The following is a 15105-nucleotide window of genomic DNA, read 5'->3' as shown; positions in this document are numbered from 1 at the left end:
GGGGAGAGTAGAGACACACAAGGAGTAGATGAACTTCTGCTGGAGGACACACAGCTGGACATGACACAGTTATTAAAGTAAATTATTCTATATTAATGCTGAGGAGACAGACTTTGAAGTTGGGATTTATAAATCCATAAAACATTTTTACTTCAGTGTAAGGATTTTATTTAATATTAGAATCTTCTGGAGCTTCCAGCCAAAAACACATTAGTGCTCGACTCTTCAGGAGTTAGTTGGAACCACAATAAAGGAGCATCCTAATGTCAGTTTTACACAAATGTGAATAAAACAACCTTCTACCATAAATATATTGGTTCTATAAAGATTTGGTTCATGAAAACAAAATGGCTGAACACAGTTAAAGATTTTTCCATCTGTCTTTTTCACTTCCTCTTTACTGCAACAAACTAACGAACCTAAACTGCTCGGAGTAAAGTTATTTTATTTAGCTTTTTAATACACACCCACAACAGATTTTAATTCATTAAAATTTAAAAATGTAAACTCATATTTGTGCTTTCAAAATTAAGATCCTCCACTATTCTGAAAAAATATATCACTATATAAAAGAAATACTGTATGAGTTTAAATTTAATGTTTTCATCTAATAAACAATGTAAAATAGATGATAATCAAATGTTTGTAATATGTATCAAAAAATGCAAGATGTTGCCTACAAGCCAGAGTCACAAAAATAGAAAATAAAACTTCAAAAACTCCAAAAATAGTTACGTTAAATTACATAGTAATAAAAAATGATGAAAACGTTTGTTTCAAATATGATGAAATGGTGAAACTTACAGTGAACGATGAGTTTGGTTCCTCCACCAAAAGTCCACCACAGTGATACAAACTCATTAAGAGGCCGTACAAAAACCTCCTGCACTGTCAGCAAACATCTTTCTGCTGAACAAACACAGTTTCTGCCCTAAAAATTAGAGTTCAGGCTTTAATTAAACTACAAAGACATCTAACTCTCATTATGTTACACAGATTTATAACTAAAGTTCATTTTTAGGCTTTTATTGTTACCTTTTAGCTTTGAAAGACAAAGGTGTCTCTCTTCTGCTTTTGTTAAGATGATCAAGCTCTGTTTAATTAATCTACAACACAGCAAAAAAACATGCTAAATAGTCAATTAATTGGAATAGAAAACCATAAAATATTTCAAAGAAAAATAATATCAGTAAAAGTTACAGATGAGAAGAATACATATACCTGCAAGAATGAAAAAATATATTCCATTTACTTAAAATGATAAATGTTGTCTCTATTTTATCTTCTTCTTTTTCAATCAGATCATCAGTGGTTTAAATCCTAAAACTATCTGTGTTGATGTTGTGTCTCTGCTTGTCTTCAGTGTGCTGAGAGCAGAGAAATCATTTCCATAGAGACGAGGCTTTGCATGGTCAGCTGATCCTCCAGGGAACTGAGAAGGTTTATAGTCCTGTGAGTTCAACACTGCAGGACTCAGATCTGTCAGTCAACCCAGCAGAACCAACAAGCACCATGACTCTCATCACCATCCTGATCTGGACGCTGCTGACCTGCTGCTGTTTTACAGGTTCATTCCCTCAGCAACATTTCTAACATGATGTGCTGCCTTTTCTCTCATTTCTTTCTGCTGATTAATGGAGGATTTGTTTTTGTCTGCAGGATGCAGCGCTCAGGTGACTGTGACTCAGCTTCCACTGGTGACATTTACACCAGGATCCACGGCCACTATAAAGTGTACAACAAGTCCTGCTGTTTACACATTGTTAGATGTATATATATATGAGGCTATGTCCTGGTATCAGCAGAAACCAGGACAGCCTCCAAAGCTCCTGATATATCAGGTGAATAATCTTGAGTCAGGAACACCAGATCGGTTTAGTGGCAGTGGAAGCAGCTCTGTCTTCACTTTGACCATCACTGGAGTTCAGGCTGAAGATGCAGCAGTTTATTACTGTCAGAGTTTCCATGAAGTAAATGACAACGATGTGTTCACACAGTGATTTGTAGCTGTACAAAAACCTCCTTCAGTCAGACTGCAAACACACTGAGCTGTTAGAGCAGAAACTGCAGCTGCTGAGGAGGAAGAGACTCTGAAACAGATCAATGAACCTCAGACTTTAAGAGCTTTGTTCAGTCAGTAAATATATCAAACATCATTTAGGATAAAACATCAACAACTTCAACAGTTTTAGGCTTCCTTGAAGGGAACATCACAGTGTCCATCTTTTTAAATATAATATACAAATTCTTCAGGTCAATGAACAGACACCTCACCAGAGGGCGCTGTTGATCTGACATTGGAGTCTTAGTTGACACGTTCATGGAAATTATAACAATTCAAACAAACGAAATCGTTGTTCTTTCGCATATAAATGTATAAAACATGTGAAGCGTCACCTCTTCTATGAACTCCGGAAAACTAATCCCAAGTGGTATGATTGAGCCTAAATCAAACTGGACGAGTTTCCGCATTTTAGGGGGAAGGCTTTCATAAACTGGAGTAAAGGAAGTTTGCAGGGATCCACAGCACCATCACAGTGTCCACTCCCTCCAGATAACCAGGTGTTTTCTTAGCAAAGGGGCCGCATGCTGATCTTCCTCCTGTCATCCTCATATCTCAGGTCACGTCGATCGTCGCTCGGCGACCCCAGAGTTTAAAAATGTGTGGTGAGAGAGGAAACCCGCTGAAAACGATACTTCAGCTGATGTGTCAACTTCTGTGGGTAAGATTTCTCTTTTACTCCTTTGTTAAAATTCCTCAAACTTTTCAGAGAAGCCTTCAACTTTATGTTTCCCACCTTTTAACCTTTTTCCGATTTTTTTTTTCTTAATAATAAACGAAAAAACGTCAGAAAATAAGAGGATCACTGTTTGCTTTTTGCATACGTGTGTCACAGCTTCCGTGTTTGACTCATCTGCCATGTGACGTTTAGAGCGCATCATGTGAGCGACAGCTTGAATGTGAGGCAAATTGTTTATATGGCTTCCTCCGCAGTTTAAGGTAGTATGGATAGGATCCACAATCATAAGCAAATGGAAACCGCTGTTTTTAGCACAAAACAAAAAAAAACAAAAAAAAACAATGATGTTGGTGTTATAATCACAAACCTCAACGCATTTTATTGGGATTTTATGCGATTTAGACCGACGCAAAGTAGTGCGAGACTGTGAAGCAGATATTTAAAATGACATATGACTATTTACTTTCCTCACTGTCTCCCTTTAAAACAGACTGAACCTTTTTTTATGTAAGGGTCAGTTAGAATGACCAAAACCATTTGTATTTGCTAAATACTACAATTATGAAAGAAAGCATTTTTAGATATGTTTTTTTATTTATTATTATTTTCTTTATATTCCGAAGCTTACATCCACTAAGAGAACAATGCATTTATAACTTTTAGGAAAGCTAAGATGATGATCCATTGATTTGTAAGCTTCTGGTTGGTTAATTCACAACATGTGATTTAATTGGAGACGCAACTCAAAGACACTGGTTCCTTGTGTGACGTCATGGACAAATCAAAGGAAATCAGCCAAGATATTATGAAGACAATTGGGGACATCCATGACTCTAGTGTAACCTTGGGAAAAATGTTCAGATCCTTGAAGGTGCCATGTTAAACTGTTCTATGGATAAGTACTATTCAGGAAGAAGAGAGCTTTTTGTTCCAGAGACATTTTTTTAGTGCAAAATGAGTGGATCAACCCAAGAACAAAAGCAAAAACTGACTGGAGCTAGGAAGAGAGCATCATTATCTACAGGGAAAAAAGTCCTGTACCATGTGGGCTGAAAGGCCACTCTGAGACAAAGAAGCCATTATATTAAAAAGCAACATAAACATCCAGATGGCAGTTTACAAATTGACTCAAAGTCTTTTATTTTTGGAGGCATATGCTGTGTTCTGATAAAGCTAACATTGAAGTGTTTTTCCATGATAACAATTATTACATTTACAGAAAAAAAAAAATGGATGCTTGCAAGTGAGTTTTAAAGAAGCTTAGGGGAAATATTAGTCAATGTTTTAGAGTTTCCATCATAAAGCCCTGATCTCAGTCCAATAGAAAATTTGTGGTCAGAGCTAAAAAGGTGTGTGTAAGCAAGATGGCCTGCAAACCAGAACCAGTGACACCAGTTCTGCCTGGAGGAAAATGCCATACAAGCTTACCCTAAATGTTTGACCCCAGTGGTACTGTGTCATTTATCAAATAGAAAACATTTGGTTAATGCTAAGAGACCTAAAACAGTAAATGTTTAGTCAGGTTTTTAGACACTGAGGGAAAATATGATTATATGTCTTTTGATGAAGTGTATGCAAATGATGTGCAGCATTAGTATTCCCACATTATACATCATATAAATTCATTTTTGGTCTCACCTGATCTTAATACCTCTACATGTTTTCTGTGATATTTATATGGCATTTATCAAGCTGCATATTTCTGATGGTTTTCTCTCAACAATGGATTTCTTCCTGCCACTGTTACATAAAACTCAGATTTGTGGGGTGCCCCTCTAATAGCTATCCTCTCCTGAGCTGTGGATCTCTGTAGCTCCTCCAGAGTAACAGAGGGCCTTTTGCTTCTCTGATTAATGCCTGTCCTGTCAGTTTAGGTGAACAGCTATGTCTTGTTAGGTTTGCAGTTGTACCACACTCTCTCCCTGTTTTGTATGATGGAGATTGTGAGATGTTCAAAGCTTAGGGTTTTATTTTATAACCCTGCCTAACCTGTTTTCATGGTGCTTTTGGTTCAGTATTGTTTCTCTGACAAATCTGGGAAGTCTTCACAGAGCAGTTGTATTTATACTAAGATAAATAACAACTTGGTTAAAACCGGTGGCTCCGATCGGTTATGCTGAATTTTATTTAGATGTGTTAAGAGTAAAGGGGGCGGAGTATATGCACACCTCACTTTATTTTTTTTTCTTGTAAATAATTCTGAAAAAAATTATTTCCTTCCATTTTATAATTATGCACCACTCTACCTCATAAATCCTAATCAGAGACTTGTGGTTGTGACATAATAAAAATGTTAAAAAGTTAACAGGTAGGTGTTTGTTCATGGCAAGGCAAGTTTATTTATATAGCACCATTCATAAACATGTAAATCCAAAGTTCTTAACAGGGAATCCAAGAATTGAAAATAAAAACTATTAAAAAACATTGGATAAATGGAAACTGTTAAAATGCTAATTTAATCATAATTTCTTCATTCTGTGATTTTAACTTGTTGAATATAGAATAAAGTAAAGTAATTGCAAATCAGAGACATTTACTTTTCTGGACTTAAAATATTATGAATTAAAAGACTAGGTCTTGTGTGAATAAACAGTCAATGTTTAAATTAACAAAGTCTATGACATTGTTTTACATGTGAAATCTTAATGACATGAATTGACCGACTCCACCCCATCACAGTCAGTAGTGACTGCCTCATTGCCAGTGAACGAAATTCACTGAAGACTATTCAGTTAGCAAATGACCTAAAGAAGACTCAGAGTGATGCAACTACATAGAAAGCAGCATTTCAGCCCATCTATAGTATGAAAACTGGCTGCCTATGGAAGCGGCTTGCTACCTTAACCTAAAGAATAGCAGCTATGCAAACAAAGCTTATCTGTGTTCATAGCTTGTAAGGATGTGCCCCAAAATGTTATTAATACAACATGTATCTGCTATTTTTCACTTTGCAAGGTGGAGGGGATGGTTGTGGCCATGGGTGGAGTCTATCTTCTGATGAAGTACAGACACTACAGCTTGTTTTTTTCTCAAACTTACATCCTCCTTCCAGCAATCTTCACGCTCTGCAGCGCTGCATTTCTGGTCCTCACCGGCTTCCTCGGAACGTGGCTGAGCCTCAGAGATTCCCGCTGTCTGCAAGGACTGGTGAGGTTATCCCTGTCACTGTGGGAACTTGGATGTTTACAAGAGATTTGTCTGCACGTGCTGAAACATTTTCTTCTCCAGTTTGTTTATCTGCTGGTGGTGATCTTTTTCCTGGAAAGCACTGCCTCTGCACTGGCCTTGGTCCACTCTAGAAAGGTATTCCACCTGCACAAAGATTCACGCTTTTTTGATCATTCTTGAAATAAACGTGTAAGCTACTTTTCTTTTCTGCGTACTTTCTTGTTTAGTTGGATTCTGAGACAGCACCTCTCAGCAAGGTGTTTCAGAATTACACCGGCAGCAGTCAAGACATAAACTCTCGGGCTGTTGATGCTACTCAGCAGGAGGTGCGTGGCTCTCAAGCTGTCTGAACTAGTTAAGACAAGCATTCATTTTAAAACATGTTCATGTTAGTTGTGCGGATGTTTTAAAGTCACAGTTCACACCTTTAAATAATCCCAGTTAAAAAAATGTAAAATGATGTTTCCTTAATGGTAGATTAGCATTTAGGTTACATAGCTGGTTTTGGCACACAGCCTTCAGCTTTTCTGTTCAGAAGCATATTGGGACCATCCTAGATGTTGTGCAAAGGGATCCATCATAGTCAACCTTTTTAGAAATATTTTTACTGACTTAATGTATTGATCTCTATTAGCTCCAGTGTTGCGGGGTCAGCAACTACACTGACTGGCTGGACACCTCTTGGTTCAATCAAACTGGTGGAAAACTGGTTCCTCGCAGCTGTTGTAATGCTACTTTCCACTCATGTACTGGTAGTGTGGAGCAGCCATGGCAGCTTTACCCTCAGGTAGGTAAAATTGCATCAATCATGCAATTTAAAAGCCATGCTGATTAGTATTTCTGTCATTTTCTTCTCAAATGTCCCATTTTTCAGGGCTGTCAGGTGAAGCTGGAAATGGCTTTTCAGTTCATCCTGAGTTTTATCATGTGGTGCGCTCTCCTGGGTTTTCTCACTGAGGTGCGTGGAAAACATTTAATAACTGTTTTTAACCTCTCTGTACATCTATGTACATTTGACTGGACATCTACAGGGGTTGGACAATGAAACTGAAACACCTGTCATTTTAGTGTGGGAGGTTTCATGGCTAAATTGGACCAGCCTGGTAGCCAGTCTTCATTAATGGAACATTGCAACAGTAAGAGCAGAGTGTGAAGGTTCAATTAGCAGGGTAAGAGCACAGTTTTGCTCAAAATATTGAAATGCACACAACATTATGGGTGATATACCAGAGTTCAAAAGAGGATAAATTGTTGGTGCACGTCTTGCTGGCGCATCTGTGACCAAGACAGCAAGTCTTTGTGATGTATCAAGAGCCACGGTATCCAGGGTAATGTCAGCATACCACCAAGAAGGACGAACCACATCCAACAGGATTAACTGTGGACGCAAGAGGAAGCTGTCTGAAAGGGATGTTCGGGTGCTAACTCGGATTGTATCCAAAAAACATAAAACCACGGCTGCCCAAATCACGGCAGAATTAAATGTGCACCTCAACTCTCCTGTTTCCACCAGAACTGTCCGTCGGGAGCTCCACAGGGTCAATATACACGGCCGAGCTGCTATAGCCAAACCTTTGGTCACTCATGCCAATGCTAAACGTCGGTTTCAATGGTGCAAGGAGCGCCAATCTTGGTCTGTGGACAATGTGAAACATGTATTGTTCTCTGATGAGTCCACCTTTACTGTTTTCCCCACATCCGGGAGAGTTATGGTGTGGAGAAGCCCCAAAGAAGCGTACCACCCAGACTGTTGCATGCCCAGAGTGAAGCATGGGGGTGGATCAGTGATGGTTTGGGCTCCCATATCATGGCATTCCCTTGGCCCAATACTTGTGGTAGATAGTCGCGTCACTGCCAAGGACTACCGAACCATTCTTGAGGACCATGTGCATCCAATGGTTCAAACATTGTATCCTGAAGGCGGTGCCGTGTATCAGGATGACAATGCACCAATACACACAGCAAGACTGGTGAAAGATTGGTTTGATGAACATGAAAGTGAAGTTGAACATCTCCCATGGCCTGCACAGTCACCAGATCTAAATATTATTGAGCCACTTTGGGGTGTTTTGGAGGAGCGAGTCAGGAAACGTTTTCCTCCACCAGTATCACGTAGTGACCTGACCACTATCCTGCAAGAAGAATGGCTTAAAATCCCTCTGACCACTGTACAGGACTTGTATATGTCATTCCCAAGACGAATTGACGCTATATTGGCTGCAAAAGGAGGCCCTACACCATACTAATAAATTATTGTGGTCTAAAACCAGGTGTTTCAGTTTCATTGTCCAACCCCTGTATCTCTAGTTAAAAATGAAACACTGACACGTTGGCCAGTCTTCTTTGCACAATTTTGTTTAAATTTAGACATAATAGAAGATTTTTTTAAGCATGAGCAGCCTGTTTATGGACATGTCACAGTATCTCGATCAGATTTGTGTCCGGTCTTTAACTAGGCCACTCCAAAACCTGCTTTGGATCATTGTCCTGCTGCATAACCAAAGCAGGTGCTTAAGGTTACAAACTGATTGTCTGACAATCTCCTCCAAGACTTTCTGTCAGAGAGCAGAATTCGTTTTTCAATCAATTAAGACAAGTCGTCCAGGTTCTGATCCTGCAAAGTGTTTGGCTGTCAGTATGATGTTGTTTTTATGGAATGTTGTCTTAGTTTTATGCCAAATATAATACGATGTACTCTTTTTAAAAAGTTCCACACTTTTTGTGTTTGTGTTGATTGTTTGCGTTATATTTGGTCAGCTGTAGTTTTTGCCATGGAACTCTCTCATGGATGTAATGTCTGACTAATCTACTTCTTATTGTCAAATTATGAACTCTGCCCTTAACTGAGGAAAATGAGGCCTTCGGTGCTTTTAGATGTTGCTGTTGGCTTTTTTGTCACCTCTAGAGTTGTCGATGCGCTCTTGGAGTAATCTTTGCAGGCCAGCCACTCCTGGGAAGGTTCTTCACTGTTCTGTTTTCTCTATTTGTGGATAGTGCTTCTCACTGGGGTTTGCTGGAGTGTCACAGACTTATTAAAGGTTTTGTCACCAGATTCACTGATTTTGTTTTATGCCTGTTCTTAAATGTTTTGAGGTCGGGGCATGATGTGCTACATTTTTAGATCTTTTAGTCTCCTTCATATTGTCAGACAGGTTCTAAGTCTGTTTCTACAGGTCAGGCAGTAATGAGGCCTGGGTTTGGCTCATGAAATTAACCCAAAAACCAGTTGATAATTTAATATTTAACAAATGGAACTGTTATATTTTCATATAGGGCCATTTTGCTTTGCATAACTTTTTTTCTTAATGAAAAGATCATTTGAAACTGGCTTTTTGTGTGTTTACTCTGGTTATCTGTTATATTAAAACTGATCTGAATCATTTAGGTGTGACAAAAGGCAAAGAGAGAAGAAATCTGTAAGGGGGAAATACTTTTTGCACACATGTATTGGCTCTGATTATTGTGTTTTTATTACCTAACTGCATCAAGTGACAAAAGAGTTCCCCCAAGATATCAGTTATCACCTTTATGAAATCATAATGTGAAAATATAGTTGTATCTTTGGTTATAAACTGAAATGCGTAATGGAGCCATCTACCGTGCCTCTGATCTTTACAACATCTTCTCACATTTATGTTTATGTCATATGTACAGATATAATCAATTACAGCTCCAGTTAAACGTTTATTCGTCATGTCCTGAGCTTTCGAGGAATTATATGGTGGAATCATTATACAACAAACAACTTCAATGACTGAAAAAAAGAAAAGAAATGGGTGCCACACATTACCACAGTTACACATGCATATACATATATTTATACAACCACATTCATTTTTAGTTAGATTTCACTTAGGACGCTGCACCACGACCACATACTTTTTGTGGTCATTAATAAGCTTCTGCATAATTCTGGCTGGATGTCTGAACAATCTTCTTTGCACAACCCCAGCTTTTAAGCATGAACCATTTTTTTTCCAATAGGGTGGAGGCCTGATCACTGGGAAATCCATTCCAGAAGCTTAGCTTGCTTTATCCATTTTAAAACTAGTAATGATGTGCATTTCAGATCCTGTTTGAACACCCATAGTTGACCAAGAGTTAACCATCTAGGTTTTAAGAGGAAGCTGAAAAAATGGGCAACTAGTAGCAAAATAGCTAGCCCCACAGCATGACACTGCCACTACCAGTCCTGACAGTTGGTGCAGTTTTTTTTTAAAGTTTGAACACTTTACCCTGAATCCCCAAAAAGTTTTTAAAGTCGTTTATTGAAAAGAAAAACTATGCTCTTAGGCCCTCGGGCTCACCTCCTTTCTCCTGGGCTGCCTTTGAACAGTCTGAGCTGCTGTCTTTTGCTGCGGCCTTTAAATTCACCTTCTGACAGTATTCCTTCTTATCTTTTTAAGGATATTTTTCTTACACTAACATGTGCCTCTTACCAGGCTGTTTCAGCTGCATTTAAACACGCTTTGGTGCAGTCTCTCATAAAAAGAAAAGCTTTGACCCAAACAGTTCTTGCAAACTTTAGATCAATTTCAAAAATTGTATTGACAGTTTTTAATCAACTTTAGAGAATATGAGTTTGTTCATTTTAAAGGGAATGCTCTTCTTCTTCAGCTTGTCTGAGGTCCCTCAAGGATTTATTCTAGGTCCTCTGCTTTTTAAGCTTTACATGCTGAATTTGGAGTTAGTTTTTAGAAAACATTACCATCCACTGTTTTGCTGAGGATGTTCATGTTTATCTTCCCTATTAAGCTAGACATGGTCAATCCACTCCAACCCCTAATGATCTGTCAGAACATTAAATTAGGTTGAAAGGGAATTTCCTGAATCCAGAGTCATTGACTTTGGTAAATATTTGACAATCTTGGCTTCATACAGCTGCTCTGCTGTCAGGAATTTGGGTGTTGATAGGTTTTTGTTTTTTTATACAGGAAAAACCTCTTTTGTGAAATCAAGGTTCCCCCACAACTAAGACTGTTTGTGAAGTCATATCTCATGACAAAAGACCTTGAAAAAGTTATTAATGTTTTTATTACCTCTGTTGGATTATTGTAATGCTTTTTAGGTTTAAATAAATTATCTCTGCATTGCTTACAAACCGTCCAGAATGCAACAGCTCATCTTGGTACTAAAAACATGAAGACATATCTTCGGTTCTGGCTTCTCTCCATTGGCTTCCTGTTTAATTTAGAATTGATTTGTCATATTCAGTTTAGAACCAGGAGCACAATTCAGAGACACAAAAGAAACAGTAGAGCATGTATTATTAGAATGTAATAAGTATTCAGAAGAACGTCAGCAACTAAAATCAATACTAAATAGAGAGAAAATAGGATTTTCTGCGATAAATCTTTTAGGAAATAAATCAAATTATGTTAGAAATAAATTAATTAGATTTTTAAAAAACACAGGGTTATTTAATCGTATTTAAAGTATGTCTGTATGTTTGTGTGTGTTTGCATTTGTGTACACAGACATACATATATATATATATTGATTTATTTCCTAAAAGATTTATCGCAGAAAATCCTATTTTCTCTCTATTTAGTATTGATTTTAGTTGCTGACGTTCTTCTGAATACTTATTACATTCTAATAATACATGCTCTACTGTTTCCATCTGTTTACAATAATTACAAGTCCCTGTTTCATGCTTCCCCATTCTGAAGAGAGAACTATTAAGTCCAGTATGACCAATTGGAAGTTGAGATATAACTACCTCTTCTTTCTGCCTACCATTCATACAATTATTACCCCCCGCATACTTTTGAATTTTATATAAATCTCTACCAGTGTCATGATTATCCCATTGTTCCTGCCAAACCATAAGGATTTTATTTTGAATGATAGATTTTCCCTCACTTTTGCTTAAAGGAATACTTAAGTTAATAATATCTGATTTCAGGGCCTGTTTAGCTATTCCTACATGAGCAGGAATCCAGACCAATCGAACAAAATGTTTCTTATTATATAGCTGAACTAATAAGTGATATATACCTAATAATAAATCTAATCTACAAGATTTGCCAGATTTTATACTTAATAATGCAGCTTGACTATCAGATGCAATCATATATTTACTTTCATCCCTAATATTATCACGCAACCATTCTAAAGCTAACATAATGGCAGACAATTCAACTGTAAAAACTGCTAGATGATCTGTTGTTCTCCTTTTAATCATGACTTTATGCTGTGGGATATTCACAGCTGCTCCTGTTCTGCCACTATTTGGATCTTTAGATCCATCTGTATATATAATTATAGTATCTTTAAATCTTCCAAAATAATTATTCACTATAACCCATTCTGGAGTCTTTCCCTTTTTAAGTAATTCCCCCAATTTCAGATCAACTTCTGGTGTGATAAATAACCATGGTGGAATTGGTGACTGTGGAACTGTAAAACTATACTGGAACTGAGTCAATCCAAAATTATGAGCTTTTATGTCCCCAATCCATCCACAGCGATTACAGTCAGATTTATGATGTTCCCAACAGTCCTGCAGCACAGCCTTGGTTGGATGATCATAATTGTGTCCCTGTAGGTTTACCCAATACACATACATTAGCTTCAATCTTCTTAATCTTAAAGGAAGCTCACCAATTTCAACTTGCAAAGCAGCTAAAGGAGATGATCTAAAAGCTCCACAACATATTCTTAACCCTTGTATTTATTCACTATCAAGTTTCCTCAAATGGTTATCAGCAGCTGCCATATATGCTATACATCCATAATCCAAGGAAGATCTCATGAGAGCCTGATATACTCCCAACAGCGCACTTCTTGAAGCTCCCCATTCCTGTCCAGCGAGACATCTCAACAAATTATTCACTTTTTTACATTTATTTTGAACTGATTCTATGTGCTGTTTCCAAGTTAATTTTTCATCAAAGATGACACCAAAAAACCTCACTTTATTCACTTGTTCAAGCTTCTGATTATAAAGATTTAAATTAACTTCCTTATGTCTTCTATAAAAACAAATAACTTGGGACTTTGCAACTGACATTCTAAATCCCCATTTATTTGCCCAACCTTCCACTTTCAAAATGGCATCCTGCATCTTTTTCTGCAAATATATAAGATTATGTCCCCGCACCCACAGAGCCCCATCATCTGCAAATAAAGATTTCCCTATACTACCATCTATCTCATCAAATATATCATTTATCATTATATTAAAAAAAATTGGACTACACACACTGCCTTGTGGGGTACCGTTCTCAACAATATATCTATTGGAAAAAGCAGCCCCAACTCTAACTTCTATTTCCCTACCAAATCTAAAACCCAGTTATAAATCTTACCACTTATGCCAAATTCTTCTAATTTAATCAATAATCCCTCTTTCCATAACATATCATATGCCTTTTCTATGTCAAAGAACACAGCTATCACTATTTCTTTATTTGTTTGAGCTTTCCTTACTACTGACTCCAGGCACAATACCGCATCAATCGTATTTCTCCCTTTACGAAAACCACTTTGAAAAGGACATAATACATTTTTACTTTCAAGAAAATATGATGGTCAATCTGTTACAATTCTTTCCATTATTTTCCCTAATTGAGATGTAAGAGCTATAGGCCTATAGTTTGAAGGGTCTGTTGCATTTTTATCTGGCTTCAACACAGGAATTATAACTGACTGTTTCCATGCAGCAGGAATTATCCCTGTCTCCCAAATCAGATTAAAAAGTTTTAAAATAACAGTAAGAGATATATCATTTAAATGTTTAAGCATTATATAACAAACTCCATCTTTTCCTGGTGTTGATTGTTTACCATTAAAAATTGCTTTTTTTAGCTCATACATAGTAACAGGCATATTTAGCTCTTGATCTGAAACTATTCTCTTATTAGTGACTCCTGGATTTTCAGCTAAAATCTGCTCTTTATAACTCTTTATATCTCCAGATAACTTTTCTGAACTATGCACTGTAATTAACGTTTCTGCTAATTACTGCCTTTTCTTTATTACTAACAGCTATTTTCCCATTAATTTCTAGAATAGGTAATGAAACTTTTTTCTGAACATCATTCATTTTCTTAATAACTCTCCATACCTCACATAATTTGGTTTCTCTTCCAATAGAATTACAATACTGCCTCCAACATACCTTCTTAGCTGCTCTAATAGTCTTCCTAACTATAGCTTGTGCTTTCTTATATTGAATTAATGCCTCAAAAGTATGCCATCTCCTTACCAATTTAAAAGCTTTATTTCTTCCCCTTATAGCAATACTACATTGCTCATTCCACCATGGAATAGATTTTTTACTCCCTCTTCCCCCTGTTTTTGAAACTGCAGTTTCTGCTGCATTAATAATAACAGACACAATTTTTGAGTTACATAACTCCGCATCAGAAAACAAGTTTTCATCTAGTTTATCACACTGGTTTTTAACTAAATATTGAAATAATTCCTAATTAGCCCTACTTAGTCTCCATCTTGGAATCAATACTTCCTCTTCTTTAACTACTTCAGAACCAACTGATATTATAATTGGAAAATGATCACTACCCGTAGCATAATCACTCGGCACCTCCCAAGATGTATATCCAGTTATTCCATTTGACACTAATGTTAAATCTAAAACACTTTCTAAATTCCTATTACAATCATACCTAGTCGGACATCCATCATTAACACAAACCAGTGAATGTAATTCAAGAAAATCTTCAATGGCCAATCCATTTGCATCTGTATGTTGACTCCCCCATAAAATATTATGTGAATTGAAATCTCCACACCATACAGTCTTTCCTTCATTCTGTAAATTTATTTCATTAAGATCTTGAATGGTCAACTTCTTGCTAGAATTACACAGATTAATTACTGAAATCTGACCATATTTTATCCAGATCTTAACAACTATTGACTCATAATTCTGCCCTATTGATTCAACTTTGTATCTTATACCATCTTGCACAAAAGTTGCCACCCCCCCACCTTGTCTTTCCTTTCTATCATTCCTAATTGTTGTATATCCAGGAATTTTTTTAATTTTTTTTAATTTTTATTTATTTCAGACAATGATTTCGGTAAATAAATCAATTTCAGAAATGCTTATAACAAACGAACAAATATCCAAATACCATACAAAAAAGTGTTTGGTAAACATTAAATTAAATTTCCAGTTCCAAATAAATTAAATTAACTTAAACACAAATAGCAACCAGTAAAATAA

The 15105-nt window shown here is 36.8% G+C and overlaps 2 protein-coding genes across 15 annotated transcripts in view; one reads left to right on the top strand and one right to left on the bottom strand.

Annotated features, from left to right (window-relative positions):
- The window catches only part of igl4v8 (immunoglobulin light 4 variable 8), a 55892-nt gene that overhangs the window by 562 nt on the left and 40225 nt on the right, over window positions 1–15105 (bottom strand). For 2 of the 9 annotated variants that reach the window (XM_047345865.1, XM_047345866.1), the window contains exon 3: window positions 805–842. In XM_047345865.1, the coding sequence (XP_047201821.1) occupies window positions 805–842 (38 nt within the window). Of the gene's footprint in view, window positions 1–804; window positions 932–1035; window positions 1107–1221; window positions 1393–2397; window positions 2656–5780; window positions 5920–15105 lie in introns of those variants that run through there. The other 7 variants (XR_007035144.1, XR_007035146.1, XR_007035149.1 and 4 more) reach the window with 7 other exon arrangements.
- Window positions 1456–15105, top strand: part of tspan37 (tetraspanin 37) — a 55472-nt gene continuing 41822 nt past the window's right edge. The window contains exons 1-8 of one of the 6 annotated variants that reach the window (XM_047345860.1): window positions 1461–1567; window positions 1660–1673; window positions 2622–2723; window positions 5697–5888; window positions 5970–6044; window positions 6137–6235; window positions 6544–6696; window positions 6784–6867. In XM_047345860.1, coding sequence (XP_047201816.1) covers window positions 1513–1567; window positions 1660–1673; window positions 2622–2723; window positions 5697–5888; window positions 5970–6044; window positions 6137–6235; window positions 6544–6696; window positions 6784–6867 — 774 coding nt within the window. In that variant the 5' untranslated portion in view covers window positions 1461–1512. Of the gene's footprint in view, window positions 1568–1659; window positions 1991–2621; window positions 2724–5696; window positions 6045–6136; window positions 6236–6543; window positions 6697–6783; window positions 6868–15105 lie in introns of those variants that run through there. The other 5 variants (XM_047345859.1, XM_047345861.1, XM_047345863.1 and 2 more) reach the window with 5 other exon arrangements.

This window comes from Girardinichthys multiradiatus, chromosome 19 (genome assembly GCF_021462225.1).
Source record: "Girardinichthys multiradiatus isolate DD_20200921_A chromosome 19, DD_fGirMul_XY1, whole genome shotgun sequence".
Lineage (NCBI taxonomy): Eukaryota > Metazoa > Chordata > Actinopteri > Cyprinodontiformes > Goodeidae > Girardinichthys > Girardinichthys multiradiatus.
Note: the sequence above shows the minus strand (reverse complement) of the source record. Positions and strands in the feature narration are given on the sequence as shown.